Source organism: Phoenix dactylifera, chromosome 7 (assembly GCF_051530095.1).
Source record: "Phoenix dactylifera cultivar Ajwa chromosome 7, Ajwa_hap1_PhDact_Kaust_v1.1, whole genome shotgun sequence".
In the NCBI taxonomy this organism is placed as follows: domain Eukaryota; kingdom Viridiplantae; phylum Streptophyta; class Magnoliopsida; order Arecales; family Arecaceae; genus Phoenix; species Phoenix dactylifera.
The window spans coordinates 11,965,149-11,980,938 of NC_143196.1; the positions used below are offsets into that span (position 1 = coordinate 11,965,149).

At 40.1% G+C, this 15,790-nt stretch overlaps 1 protein-coding gene across 4 annotated transcripts in view; it reads right to left on the reverse strand.

The window, feature by feature from the left end:
- Positions 1-15,790, reverse strand: part of LOC103696526 (uncharacterized) — a 39,263-nt gene that overhangs the window by 7,840 nt on the left and 15,633 nt on the right. For 2 of the 4 annotated variants that reach the window (XR_015967310.2, XM_088701226.2), the window contains exons 7-16: positions 4,195-4,399; positions 3,957-4,045; positions 3,611-3,829; positions 3,115-3,368; positions 2,803-3,027; positions 2,504-2,725; positions 2,351-2,404; positions 2,062-2,127; positions 1,821-1,958; positions 1,503-1,556 (exon numbers count right to left, since the gene is read on the reverse strand). Coding sequence is in view for 2 of the 4 variants with exons in the window: in XM_088701226.2 (XP_088557352.2) it covers positions 1,503-1,556; positions 1,821-1,958; positions 2,062-2,127; positions 2,351-2,404; positions 2,504-2,725; positions 2,803-3,027; positions 3,115-3,368; positions 3,611-3,829; positions 3,957-4,045; positions 4,195-4,399 (1,526 nt within the window). In the remaining 2 variants the exon portion in view is untranslated. The remainder of the gene's footprint in view (positions 1-1,502; positions 1,557-1,820; positions 1,959-2,061; positions 2,128-2,350; positions 2,405-2,503; positions 2,726-2,802; positions 3,028-3,114; positions 3,369-3,610; positions 3,830-3,956; positions 4,046-4,194; positions 4,400-15,790) is intronic. The other 2 variants (XR_015967312.2, XM_088701227.2) reach the window with 2 other exon arrangements.

The window sequence follows — 15,790 nt, forward strand, 5'->3', positions numbered from 1 at the left end:
CAAACCTTGTTTAAAAGTCTACTATCTATAAAAGACTTATTCTCAAGCAACATCAAATGCTCCCTCAGCTTACTTTGTGAAACTAAAAAAGGAAAGCATTTCGCATTAAGAGAGAAAAGATCATATCGTGAATAGGTTTTATTTCTCCAAGCATTTTACTTGATGCAATATCAGCAGTACTGTCATCTTGATCAATGTTAATATAAATGCTTTTATTTTTCAGTTTTACAACATCAACCATATCTACCATATATAAAGAAAACTCAAAAAGTGGAATAGACAAAGCCAGAAACCCCAAAGGCCAAGCCTCCGCCTCATAATTATGCTTCCCCAGCATAGCATCGATTTTTTTTAATAAGCAAAGTCACTGACAGAATCTGCACTATATGAGAGAGAGAGAGACTTGAGATTCTCCAAGTCCCCACAAATACTAGACCTATCATGTGCATTGCATGCGACCAAGGACTAGTAAACAATGAAAGGAAACAGCTAGAAAGGGCAAAATATAGGTACTCCTTATGTTGATTAGTAGGTGTGTAAAACACAGCTTAGACACAGAAATGATAAATTAAAATAAGAAAGGGAAGAGATCCGGGAACCATAGCTAAAATATTAAAAAAAATAAGAGCTTGTTCAACAATACCTTTACTTGACATTTTCTATTTTTAGAAATATCAGGTCACGAGGCAACATTCTGCAAACTTGTTAAAACATTTGCAAAATTTCAATAATAGAAAATTTTCGTTTCCTAGTATTTTATGTTTTCTGTTTGCAAAGCTAGCACTGCTTAAGCTGCTGCCACCACAAATATTAATCCACCACAAATCAGCAACACCACCATTGTCGCTCAGCCCTATCATTACCACTGCCAATCTACCACCACCAGCCAGAGAACACCTCATCTATTGTGATTTTCATCGCCCAAACACAGAGACCACCAGTATCACCATCCAAAACCACAACCATAATTAGCACATTTTCCCAGTTTCATGCTGCTTTCCTTAATAATCTATTTAGTTACATGAAACAAGTTCATAACCTTGAGGTTTCAGCCCAGCAAATTTCATCAGTGTCATTCCTGTAGCGTCTTCCCTTTTTTGACAGTACCAGTTAGATTTTTTGCTAAAACTCAGCAGCAATTAGTTGAAATGGGACAGAACATACACGTATTCCAAAGGTAACTATCCACAAATCAATTTTCTTTCAAATTCACTTATCAACTTTATGGTATTAGATCAGATATCTAACAAGAACTTTCCTCGTAAACTAATAATATAGCAAAGATAATGCTTCTTCTAGAGGTGAATAAATTTAAGAAAGGTACATTGAAACGTAAAACAGAAGAAAAGATTTTTTTTTTAATTAATCACAATAGCCAAACATCAGAAACCCATTTGGATATTGATACATGCATAAAAAGGGAAAAAGACTAATTTTTCGAACAAGAGAGGCTGATGAACCTACACTAGTAACAGATTAAAATATAGTATGCTGTAACTAACCCGTATTTGTTTTATGTTCTTAAGCTCCTCTGCACCATATTGCTGGATATCCTCCTGTAGATATCGTCAAAAAAAGAAAAAAAGAGATTTCATGAAAAATACTGTTAATATATAATTAAGATGTGGAAATATTTTTCATTGATGGGAAAAGTAGTAAAATGATCAAGATCCAAGAACTTTAAATTATAACATGAAAGGAATTTTTCTCTTCAAGATAAATGTGCAAACTTTAATTGGCAAGGTGATGAAAAAAACCCATCTCCATTAGGTTACATAATAGCCGATGGTTAAATCTAACATGAGAAGTTAAGAACTAACCTCCTTTTGCTCCATGCTGTGCTTCTCACAATAAGCTTTGTGCTGTGACCTGCCACCAATTGTGCTCACATTCATGTAAAAACCAGCATCCCGGGCACAGGAAGGGTGAAAAGTGGTTTGGCAGTGTCCATAGCTGCACTGCATGGAACAAAAGGAACGGTTAATTCAGCCTAAAAGTTTCTAAGCAGTTTACTTGCACCCTCCATCAGAATAGCAGAAATAGAGAAAAATAGCAATAAACCTTTAAGCATGCACCAACATTCTGATGGCAGATACAGCATGAGTCAGCTCCTTTTGAAATGGTATCCTGACATACAATGCATATGGTAATTACTGCCACATGAAGATATTCAAAATCTAATACAAAGCAGTAAAGATACAAAAAATCTAATACAAAGCAGTAAAGATGTAAAAACCATCATGATAACTCAAGGGTTTCATTGTAAAATTCTTAACATAGACAAACAAAGCTCTTCAAAGTAAACAGGGAATATTTAAAAAATGAATAGACAGTGACAGACATATATTACCATTCCTTCTACCAGATTATCTTGAGCCCGTCTGAACCGTGACTCCAACAGCCACTATAACAACAAAGATTATAAGAAAAGGAATTTATTGGACTAAAGGACACAGGAAGATACGGTGTAATGAGAATGGGCGTGAAAGAAAAAATAATTTACCTCAGCACAAAAGGCATGAACCCATTGCCCATCTGATGATTTTCTGAAAGCACCAGTGGCACCACCACACAGACCACAACAAGTGATAATGCAGAATCTATCCCAACCATCTGTTTGATTTCTAGGGCTCCTAGGATGCAAGGACATCTCCTCACAAAGCTCACATTTCCAGGAGCCAATCGGATTTTTAAGCCTATGATAACAATCCAAATGAACAGCAACCTGCCACGCACATCAGAATTAAAACTAGATGAGCAAAATAAGAACAAGAAAGAGGCATGCACAATCATGGCCAATACCTTGCAGCTGGAACAGACAAAAATCCTGTTCAACACTGTCTCAGTTCTCATGCAGATGTCACAGGAAAGTGCATTTTCTTTAGCAAAATCTGGCATCTGGAAAATCCCAGAATGCTTATCTGGTGACACTTTCGCAACAGCTGATCTCGAGGATTCCTTTGTCCGTGGCACCAATGGTAAGTGTAGTCCAGCTCTCCCAGAGACACCACTGACTCTTAGAGGACTCTGTTGACAAGGAAATTAACAATTGCTAATGTATTATCTTAGATGTACTTACACGGCACCAACCAACAAGACAATGAAAGCTTGAACCTCTTGATTAGTAGAGATGATCCCCTCATTTGCATCTTTCCTTAGTGATGAATTCCTTGAAGAAGCTGCAACCGCAGCAGCAGCAGCCTCCAGTACAGCCTGAGCTTCTTTATGCCTTCTCTCTTTCCTTCCACGTTTCTTTGCTTCCCTAACTTCGCGAAGGAACTGGTTGACAAGAATTAGGTTCCATTTACGTCTATACACAGCATCCAGCTCTTGAGGCAGATTTTGGACTACCTTAAAAATTAGATCATCTGTAACATGAAATATTAACCAATATTCATCATGAGGGCTTATAACATATAAAGATAAAATTCAGTGCAGAGAAAAGATACAATATTACTATCAATATATACTTCGAAACAACCAATATCTAAAAGCCAGACTTCCTCTTTTGAGTTAATGAATTTTCTTTCACTCTAGTGCCATCTACACTGCTTGATACATGCTTAGATGAGAGAAATTTCTATAAAAAGATAAAAGCAAGGAGCTTGACCAAATCTATGCTTGACCGCAACAGCACTATCAAGTAGCCTAGCCTGTAAGTATAACAGTTCGCCCTCCACTTCATCTTCAGGGGTCAGTTCTAAGATCCCCATCATTTTGGCTTTTGAAAGCTGATCCATTTTTGCCACATCCGATGTATGACTCGTATTAGTGAGGGATGAAGATAAAGGTTGCTGATTACAGCAAGGATGAGCAACGATATTTGCTTCTGTAGAAATACAGAAATTTTTTGTTTCTCATTATGGTCTGCTAAACAACAATGATGCTTAGAATAATGAGGCATTAAAGAAGATAGTAAAATAACAATCATGTCCTTCATAGTAATGAGGATTTACCAGGAACTTTTTGAATAACATGGTTCTGCGCTTGTAACAACTTTTTGATGAATGGATGAACATGGGACGTGGAACATGATTCATCAAATCTGCATCACAACAAGAATATACAGATTTTAAAAATAAAATATCAAATATCTTAGTGCTTAAATGCCAACCACGTAAAATTGTAAATATATCACAAGCATCACTAGCACCATAGCAGAAAAGCATTCCAACAGTTATTTGCAAATCTCACTTGTTATCAGGTTTAGCAAAATCCATCACATCAACATTACAGTCAGGATGCTCCCAGCAACTTTTCTCCAATGCATTGGGCAAAACATCATTAGCCTCGTCAACTTGATGGATACCAGAATGAAAAGAGGACACCCCATCCACTGTAGTCTGATTCTCATGCGGTGCCTCAGACAGGCAATTGCTTTCCATTTTGACTGGATTTCCTGTCCATAGCATACTGTTAGAATCAAAAGTCCCCAAATAGAATTGACAAATGCTTGATTGAAACCACACAAAAGGTATAAGCCTAGATGATTCACCCAACATAAAATTGAACTTAAGAAAACAGCATCTAATTTTAAATGCAAACTTTACCCTACATAGAGTAGCTTCACCCTACATAGGGTCAGCTTTACAAAAACCAATTGAAGTTAAGGATTTAAAACAGTAGCTTTCAACCTATCAAGAACTCATTTGAATTGGTGATTTGTTCTTAAGTAAACCTTGGGCAAAAGAGAGCTGAGCCATAGAAACCTTGAAGACAAGTAGCAGAAAGTGAAACAAACCTCACTGCTTATACATTTTAAGCTCATGCAAAGAGGGGAGCACCATCAAAGACTAAACTAGAATTGGAAATATAGTCCAGACCAAGAGGAACGAGGTAATTGTTTACTAAAGTTCAATATTTACACACTTGGAAACCGTTTAGCCAGATGATGCTATAAATCATTTATGCCATGATTTATCTAAAGTCATTTATATAATGACCACTGTAACCTCTGTAGACATGGCTAGCCATGTACAGCACATCCTTACATATAAGCTCCCAATTACAAGATTCATTAATGCATAATCCATCTCTAGGCAACATTATGTTCCAATCTTCCCTACAGAAAGCTGCTTAAACCAATGTTGATTTGGAAAGGAAGTATTAAAAAAGGAGGGCCTAATGCACGAGGGTCCTGCCACTATAGGATCTGAGGAGGGTCAAATTTAGGCAGCCTTACCCTGTGTGTGGAGAAGCTATGTAAGTGTTTTGAAACCATGAAACTCAGGTCATAATGGAACAACTGTTACACCAAGGCTTGCTCTATTGTAAAGGAAGCAGTACTAAGTGTCATATACCAGAAGCAGACACCATGAAACCTTACTTAAAAAGCTACCAGTTTAATGCCATGCCATAAATATAAGCTAACAGATTTTGGCATGTATACAATGCATGATCTAAAGATTCTGGACCATATTGTATTATGATAGAATTTTATTTGCTCTACGAAACTACACCTTATAATACAAATTATACATCTTCAAAGCTGCATGCTCTTCGGTGTTAAAGTGTGAATAAGGCCCCTTTAACCCGTGTATTCCACTTCAGACCACCTCTTAGCAACTCCTTTTATCTTAAAGACAAATGGGCAGTTTAAAAAGCAAGCAGAGCTACTTTTTCCATTTAACTTGGAGTAAACTATTTCACCTTATAGGATGGATTTGCTTACTTCTGACTATGGTAGCTCGGAAGTAAGTTAAGCCATTTACTCCAGGCTAACTCACTCCACACCAAAAAGGGCCCAAGGAACCAGAAATTGTACTAACTAAATGCCAGCTACTTTATTTTTTTATTAAGAGATATATAAATGGCTTTCTAACATAGTATATGTATAAATAGATGAAGCAGGAGGCTAAGCTAAATGGGATCCAAACTCAAATGCTAAATGCATATGGTCATTCATATAACAAAATCATGTACTGTTGCCGTACCAAAAACACATCAACTTCACTGCCAATGCAGTATCAATTTACTGTTCTTTCTGTCAATTATGCAGTATGCAAATAAATGGATGAAAAAAATATGCAGGAGACTAAGTGAAATGGATGTAAACTCAAATGCATGACCACCAAAGCAAATGGTCATTCATATGACAAAATCATATAACATTGCTGTACCAACAATAAACCAATTGTACTAGCAATGCAATATCAATTTACTATTCTTTCTATCAATTCTGACTATGATCAAAACCATTATAAAATCAAACTAGTGCACACTTGGAATTTTTTTATCCTTGCATAATGCATGTCCACCTATCAGAAATGGTCTACACTGAAGTTTCTATCATTGCCCCATTGATTAAATAAAAAACAAAGTTGCATCGACAAGACTTAGTTAACAAAATCAGAATTTGAAGCAGGTGCAGGTGTGAAGCAATTTTTGTAGAAATATCTGATGTAATAAAGCCCTAAGCAAGAAAGTGAAAATTTGAATTTCTTAGGAGTTTCTAAAGCATGTGAGTAACTCATGGATTTGACATGCTATTTTTAATATCTCTATATGTGTTGACCCTTTTGGTCCCTTGGACATGTCACCATAGACCCTGCTTTGGGGCGTCCTGCTAAGTCAACAAAGCATGTCCAACATTCGGCACTCTTTTTGAGGTGTCATGTAAGGAACTTTTAGTTCTAATTGCGGGAGACTTTAAGTGAAGTGTCCTTATGTTTTTAAATAAATTTATCAAGATTATATGGACATTTTAAGCAAAATGTTTTTAGATAAAGTTATCAAGATTTTATGGAAATTTTAAGCAAAGGGTTATTATGCTTTTAGAATGAAATTATCCCAATTTTAAGAACATTTTAAGTGAGATGACATTGTGTTCTAAATGTGAATGTATCATAATTAATTATCAACTGAGCATCGTGATACATCTTAAGTAACTTCAAATGAACCTAATGAATAAATTAAACAACTTGCAAACTCATGGTTATTCCATTAATTTGTTTGTTAGTAGCATCTTTAAATCTCCTTCCCCATTGAAGTTTCTCTATCTTTAAATAAGCATCAAAATACACAAGTGTGCATGTGTATGCATATGCATGCTGTGGCCCCCATGCCTAGATTTTTGGAGGATGTCATGTCCAACACCTGAGGACACTTAAAGACACTTGGCAGTTATTCCATGTTTCCAGATAATCCTAATCAAGGTTAAAGTTTCTAGCTACTACTTTCAAACCTACATGGTCACAAGTTACCCAAAAATTTGGCATAAGTGCCAAACCAAATACATAGTACTCCTAAAAGCAAGTAGTGGAACTGTTTGGTCATCTATGGTGTAATGTCTGAAATGCCCACTCCTCCCTTGCAAATAGACACACTTAACTAGCATAAATAATAAAAGCAATTGATGCACTAACTCTTTCTGCCATTTATTCATATTCATTATACCATTACAAATACTTAATTTATTGTAAATAGATATCAATGCTAATAAAAATACGATGTTTATAATATAAACATACGCACACACATGCATATATCTATATAGATCAAGGTCTACTGTGCCGGTACCGGGCACTGTACCGGTTAGCCGGCGGCACGAGTCGGTATGGGCCGTGTCGGGCCCGTACCGAGATAGAAAACCAACCAGAGCCGGAGAAGGAGAAGAAAAAGAGAGAGCGAGCAGGGGAGGGAGGGAGAAAGAGCACTCTTGCATACAACATTAACCACTAGACTGCAACATTAAATAAAAACAACAAAAAATTTTCTAGCTACATGGATGCACTCTCGCACCTCTTATCCTTTTTTACATTTAACTTTTGCACATCAAACTTTCAAATGCATTTAATTCTGATAATTGTATCTCAATAGTTTGCAACTTTTGAACTTCTTTGTTCATTGTGATGCCTCCAAGGAACTTTTATATATTCCCTCTTATATTTTATTGACCATGTGTGTCCCACAAAGCCACAGGCAAGCAGAACCAGATCCCCTCTCCATCATGCTTGAAACACCAAAACAATGAGACTCAAAAATACTCATAATTATTGAGTGAGATCATTGCATCCCCCTCAACTTCGCACTCTCTCCTCGAACTCCTAAGTCTTGCATCTCCCATCCTCCTCGTGGGTGCTTCTCTAGCTTTGACCCAGCACTTGGTGATCAAAGAGGTATTCAGATGATCAGACGAATATTTGAGAGATTTTTTGATCCTTCACTACAAATATTAGTTATTTCAATTCTTATTTAGTTGTTAATCAAAGTATTTTCTACTTTTTTCCTTAAATGTATTATGTTGCTTGTTTGAGGCATAGAAGCACAAGGTTGATGCTAATGGAGGGAGATCTTCAAGTGATGGCCAAGTATTGTCGCTAACGATCTCCGAATCGCTAATGTGGGTGGTGCCCATCGATCTGCAAGAGAACGAAAAGGTCAAAGAACTCGTTGGAGCTTTTCTCCCGCTGGGCTCTCCAATGCTTAAGTGAGGATGAGTGTTTTGGAGTGGGAACAAAGGAGAAATCAGAGAGACAGAATATCGTTCAGCTAGGGTTTTAGCCGATTACCTTTCATAGAGAGTCTCTGGATCTATTTATAGCTAAGGGATACGAGATCCTTAGAGACCGCATTCCAACTCAGCTAAAACCATTTCATGGAGGGTCTTTGGATCTATTTATAGCTAAGAATATTGTCTTCTTTGTCTTCCCTTTTCGTTAGGTCATCCCCTCTACAGCCTGCACCCATAAGAAGTAGGGAGGATGAGTTGGGGAGAGTTAGTCTCTCCAAGGCCGACCTCAACAAGATTTGGAGGACTTACAACATCCCTACCTTAGTGAGACTTAGATTGCCTTCCCTTGACAAGGGGGTCTTCGAGCAGAGGGCATACCATCTGCTGCCGTATGAGGACACCCTTAAGGAAGGGTTTAGAATCCCTATACGGCCATTTATTGTGGAGTTGCTAGGTTCTTAAGGTCTAGCCCCCACATAGCTCGTCCCTAACTGTTGGGGGACGATTGTGGGTTTCAATTGTTCCTTTTCTTTCCATAGTTGTAGGCTTAGTGTAGATATTTTTAGATCTCTTTTTAGTTTGAAAAAGCACCCCGCTGAGGCTGGGTGATGGTACCAGACTTGAAGGAAAGGTGTCAAATTTTTACCTGATAATCCTTCATCCATCCATGGATGGGAGGACCGATTTTTTATGGCCATTTCTCCTTTTAGCCTATGGTCTGTTTCAACTAGTTAAAGATCCATGATCGGCAAGCCCGACAAGATGTGCGTATTGGAGTGCTGGGAGGAGAAAACTATCAAGACTGTGGACCAACTGAGGGTGTTAAGGCCCGAGCAACTCTTTTCAACAAAGCTGGCTTCGCTAACCTTGGTCTTCAGGTAAACCACCATCAGTCTAATTTTTCACTTTATTTAGCTTCTTACCTCGGATTGTGATATCTTACCAAGCTGAATTTTGTTGCAAAGATCAAGATGACCCCACAAAGGGAGACTTTGATGAAGGTTGCCCATGAGGCCAGGAAGAGAGCGGCGGAAGGCACCTTGGCCAAGCCTTCTTTTAAGGACTACAGCTGCTTCCTCCTGCACCTCAAGAGGAGCGACGACCTGAACCACATCATGCTCAACTACAAGATGTCCAAGTTCAGGTGGTCCACCGCCCGCAAGGAGAGCATGTCAAATTCTTTTGATGCCAACCTTGTATACCGACTAAGGGTTGACCCCCGAGCTCAAAGTCTGGGGGTGTCGGCAGGTGAGGCTTCTAGGTCCAAGGCTCGCCGTGAAGAGGCTTGCTACAAAAGGGCCTCGGGATCTCAAGAGTCTAGCCAAGGTCCGAGGTCTAAGCTCCAAGGTGCCAAAGCCAAGCTCGAGGGCCTTGAAGGCCAAGTGGATCAACTTGGCGGCCGAAGGGTCTATCTTATCTGATGCTAAGATGGTTGGCACCATCTGTCAGATCAGCTTTGTGTCTGGGACCAAGCCAAGCTATGGGAGATGAAGATACCTCAGCCAAGGATCTTCACAACTCATGCGTCTATGGTGGTAAGTGCTGATCCCCTTTGTTTTTCTATTGCCTGAGTGACTGAGGTCGGAATAATCTGACAACATCAAGGCTCTCCAAGATCGCCTATAGAGTGTGAGCCCTCAGCAATGAGGCCTACGTCAAGACGAAGACGGTGAAGAAAGAGGCCAAGGAGGCCAATGGAGGGCCAAAGATTCCATGAAGAAGGCCGAGGCCACTACAGTAGTACAAGAGACAAAGGAATGAGGGGAAGCAGCATCAAACCCGCATCGAAGAGGCGAAGCAGGTGATGGAGAACCAGCACATTGGACGCCTTGAGAGAGTGGCCTTTTGCCTGAAGAGAAGCCTAAAGGCTGCCAAAGAGAAAATGAAGGCCCTTGAGGCCAAGATGGGCGAACAAGGCTAAGTAGGCAGTCCTCAAGTATAAGGGCTTGGGAGAGTTTGAAGACAAACTAACACGGACTAGGAGTGACTCCTACATGGTGGGTTTCATGTTCTGCCGCGAGTAGGTTAAAGTCTTTCCCCCAAGGGTCGGCTCTCAACCTCTTGGACCCCTGTCACGATCTTGAGGCGCTAAGGCAAGGGCTCTAGCAGCCCACACACACCCAAGGAGTGGCCTCTGGAGGAGCCGACTGCCACCACGGAAGGGCAGGCTGTGGTGGAGTTTGCCACCGAGAAGCCTATTGCCGAGGACCCAACTACTAAAGGACCGGTCGTTGGGGAGTCAGCTACTCAAGGAGTCCACTACACTAGTGGTGACTAAGGAGCCAGCATCAATGCCAGCTACTAAAGTGGTGGAAGTCCCTGGCGATGGAGCCATCGAAGACAAGCCATTTGCCTCCTGCACTTTCACTTATTTTTTGTTGATGTAATCTCTAGCCCTTGGACCAACCTCCTGCTTTTTGCAATAGAGATCTTTTTAATTATTAATGGAGTTAGCATTTTTTTATGCATGCATGTGCTTCGTTTTTTTTCTTTTGTTGATGAACAATTGAAAATAATTGCTGAGTAGCAGGTCTATGTAACCAAGCAAGAATACTTATATTTAGGCACATCTTTGTTCGGGTTAGTTCCTTAGCACGAGCTTGCACTAACTAAGTTTTTTAACTCATCGTCCTTGATGAAGCTTTAAGCTTGGTCATGGTTTGAGACTTGCTTTGATCGTTGCACTTTTATTACCACCATGATGGTCATTATGCCGCCTTATGCCTTTAGGTAGGTCTTTGGTTTTGCTCGCTAGGTAATCAGGCCAAGAAGGGCCGAGATAGGTAGTCTTGCTGCACTATGGTTGATGGCTACGTTGGAGATGGATCTCCTCAAACACCAAATCCTGAGGGGGCAAAGTTGACCAAACAAGAGTGCCACTATGGTCGATGGCTACGATGGAGACGTACATCCTCAAACCCCAAACCTTGTCAAATGGTAAAGTTGGCCCGACCAAAATTTTCATCCGTGGTTAGATGGGCTACCACTTTGGTTGATGGCTACAATAGAGATGAATCTCCTTGGACCTCAAATCCTTGGGCGATGAAGTTGGTTTAACCATAGTTTTTTGCCTTAGAAGGCATAGCTCGTCGTTGATGGCTACAATGGAGATGGATCTCCTCGAACCCCAAGCCCTGAGAGTGGGCAAGTTGGCCCAACCAGAGTACCACTATAGTTGACGGTTGCGAAAGAGACATATCTCCTCAAACTACAAACTCTTAATAGTGGCAAAGTTGGCTCAACCATAGTTTTCGGCCATGCGTAGCTGGATCACCACTCTAGTTTATGCTGAGATTGAAACAAATCTCTTTGGACCCCAAACCCTCAAGCGGCAAAGTTGGCCCAACTAGAGCTTTGTTCTTCGGGGCAATCGTGCTGCCTTGGCGATCAGTGGTTGCGAGAGTCAGACATTCCTCATTCCCCATGCTCCTTAGAGTGGCAAAGTTTGCCCAATCTTCTCCACTTCACAAAATTTTCAAACTACGAGAAATGAAAAGAATTGTTCTTTTTCTTTCATTAATGAGATGAAGTGGAGAATTTACAACTATGAAATGAGCAACAAGTTTTTAGTCATAGTAAATCCTTAGATTTCTAGAGTTCAACATTTGAGGTAGCGGTATTCCATCGAGATGCTCCAACCGGTACATTCCAAGATACACTTCCTTTGCAACTCTATAAGATCTTTCCAGTTCGGTGTAAGCTTTCCTGATCCTTCCCTTGTTGTGTTTTCTCAACACGAGATGCCTAAGTCAGAAGCGTCGCTCCTTCACCCTGGAGTTGTAGTATCTAGCCACCCTCAGCTAGTACGCAACCATGTAGATCCAAGCACATTCTTAGACTTCTTCGACGAGGTCCAGTTTAGCTCTTAGTTCTTCCTGGTTTTGCTATTCATCATAATGCTCCACCATATGAGTCAGCAACCCGATTTCTATCGGTACCACAACTTCTACCTCGAATGCAAGGTTAAAGGGTGTTCTCTAGTTGGAGTTCGGCTAGTAGTGCAATACGCCCACAGAATGCTTGAGTGCTTATTCACCTAAAGCCCCTTAGCCTCATCAAGCTGAATCTTCAAGCTCTACAAAATTGTTCTGTTCGTCACCTCGGCTTGGTTGTTGGTCTGTGGGTAGGCGATCGAGGTAAACCTATGCTCGATATCAAGTTTCTTGCAAGTCTCTGAAGTGGGTGTTGTCAAACTGTTTCCCATTACTGGACACCAACATTTGCAGAATGCCAAATTTGCAGGTGATGGACCTTCAGACAAAGTCCCCTGCATTCTTCTCTGTGATCCAAGCCAAGGGCTCCACTTCAATCCACTTAGTAAAGTAGTCGATCGCCACAATCAAGAATTAGAAGTCTAGCGGCCAAAAAAGGACCCAGGATGTCCATGCCCTATTGAGCACAAGGCCATGGGATGCTGATAGGGGTCAACTCGGTGGCAGGCCAATATGGGATACTTGAGAATCTTTGACATCTGTCACATTTTTTGGTGAACTCAACAGCAACTTTCCTTAAGATGGGCCAAAAATAATTGTGCCTTATCACTTTGTAAACTAGTGCTCCGTCTCCCACATGATTGCCACAAATTCTTACATGTATCCCTCGCAAGACGTAGTCTGCTTCATTTGACTTGAGATACCTCGATTATGGTAAAGTACGGATCTCTTGTTGAGGCTCCCATTGAGGGTGTCCCAAGCAGTTTAAAGTTTGATCCTTCTGGTTTCTCTTTTGTTCGAAGAAGGCTTTCGTCCTAAAGGTAGCTAATCAGGGGATCCATCTAACTCGACTCATTGTCCATCTGCATCATGGATTTATTCCCTTCTTCAATGCTTCAGCTCGACTCATTGTCGAGCTGGCTAACTTTGACAACGAGTCTGCCTTGCTGTTCTCGAACCTTAGTATATGATGGATCTCGAAATGGTTCAAGACGGAGATGAGCTACCACACGTTGTCTAAATAGTGAACCATCATTTCTTCTTTGGCTTCATAATCCCCTCGAAGTTGGCTCACCACGAGCTAGAAGTAGCCATACATTCTGAGTTGATCCACCCAAAGTTCAAAGAGGGCGGGGTAACCAGGCTAAAGCAGCCTCTTGCTAGCGCTTACCCTGATGTGTCGATGTACCAAAAATACCCCAAGAGGTCCAGCAGCTGATGACAGCAGCTGATGAAGAAACACTTCATTGATTTCAAAGAAGCAAAAGAGAGGGCTTCCAGAGCTCGATAAGCCAAGACCGCCTCCATGACCAGCTTGCATTGTAAGCAACGATGCTAAGATGAATTCAAAGCAATGGGCAGAATGTAACATCCTGCTCTCACATCCAGCAGATCAAGCAAGGGGTCAGTGAGGATCAAATCGTCATATGATTCCATGTCCGAGACATCCTCCCAACGATTTGATCAAGAGATACTCGGACGAAGCAGCCACGCTACCCGATCTAGCCAGACAAGAAGGTATGGTCGACGATCGCAACGGAGCCAACCAGAGCGGGATGGGACAAGAAAAAAGCAACTAAGAAAAAGGCAAAGGCAAAGGCAAGACCCCATTGGAGAGAGTGGAGTTGTCAAATTCACATACCAGGGAGCCCTCATGCTCACGATCACATAGGAGTAGTAGTGATGATGCAACCGGTAGCCAAAAAGGAGGTCAGACCGTCATAACCCTAGGGTGGGATTTGATTCACCGAAGAGTCACATTTCACTTGCACCATGCAGGATAGGGACCACGATGCACGACCAAGAAATCGCAAAAATACAATCGCATATAGAAGACGAGATCCTTGAGGTCGTGGTAGATACAAAGCTACTGCAGATGACAGCATGTGGGGTAGGATCCCTTAATGTATCAGGTTCAAAATCCTATAGGGGATCCTATGGATATGATGTCGGCTACTTTCCTTATGGATATGGTGCTTCAGACACGTCACCCTCTAGTAGCTACTATCCTACACAACGTAAAGCACCTTATGGGTTGGAATTTGTTGTTGCCATATTCAGATGGATCGCTCCATAGCCGTAGTATCAGGCAAATGACTCCTCCCAGAGTAACCATCACCCACAACATGTACATGGACTATTTGGATTACATACCTTATGGCAGCCCTACAAGCTTATAGGAGCGAGAGGCCACTCCAACATCTATGAGATACATAGCCACTCAACGAGATTTTAGATGGTATGCATGTTGTACTTTAAATATAGATAACTAATTAAATTATTATATATTTTTTAGTTTACTAATTGATTTTAGGATATTTCATATTGCTTCTCCTAACGTGCGAAGCTAGACTTGCCTAAAACATCACATTAGAATTTTAACCCTCATAAAAACATCAAATTAGGATTTTAAACCTAATAAAAACATTAAGAAACATCAAGAAACATCAAATTAGACTTAAATCATTCAAAAAACAAAATAATTGTTAAAAACATCAAATTAGACTTAATTTTCATTGTTCTTCATTAAATGCTAAAAATTCAAAAAAATAACAAATAAAAAAATGGAGCACCGGTTTGGAACCAACACACCACACCATACCATGTGTCAGTACGGTACCGATCCGGTAACTAACCACTACAGGGCACGGTACCGATTCAGTATATCTTGGTCAAAAGTCTTATGAGAGTGGGAAAAATAAACATCTTATGGTTATTATCCATTGACAAAGTTTAATTTATCCAAATCAATTATGATCTAGGAAGCATGAAATTGTTCACATCATCCCATAAAAAGACTTTAATTTCAGGTCTTGTGCACAACATCTTTTGCTAAGTTGACGCAGGTGGTTTAGGATAATTGTTATGGTTTCTTATAGTATATGTATAGATCTGTCATGTAGATGCAATCTATTACAATTGCTATAGTTTCATAAAACCAAGGTCAAGTCCTACATATTCATAAAGAGTAAGCCATTGTCCAGCACATTTGCCTAAATTTCTTCACACTCTTGCAACTCTTTCCATGGCCTTCTATTTTATTGGTTCTATTCCTTCTATTTTTCCTTTTCCTATTAAGCACTTGATGAAGAAAAAACTTTCCTGAATCAAAATCTTCATTTTAAGAGATGTGAATCTTTTTAAGTCCAGAAAATGAAAATGTTGATTACTTCTAGAAATCGAGCAAAACTTCACATGATTCAAGATTCAATTATTATTTTTTGAATGATAATTAGGCTTATCACTGCCATTTAATATCATGTTCTTAAGGAATTTGTTTGCTTATAGTTGGAGGAATGGGATAGGTTGAGAAGTTTCTCAGCTACTTATCCATGTCAAATTAACCTAAATCCCATGTCACCTTTGATTAGGGAGGGGTGTATTTAGTGTTTTAGAATATGGGCTC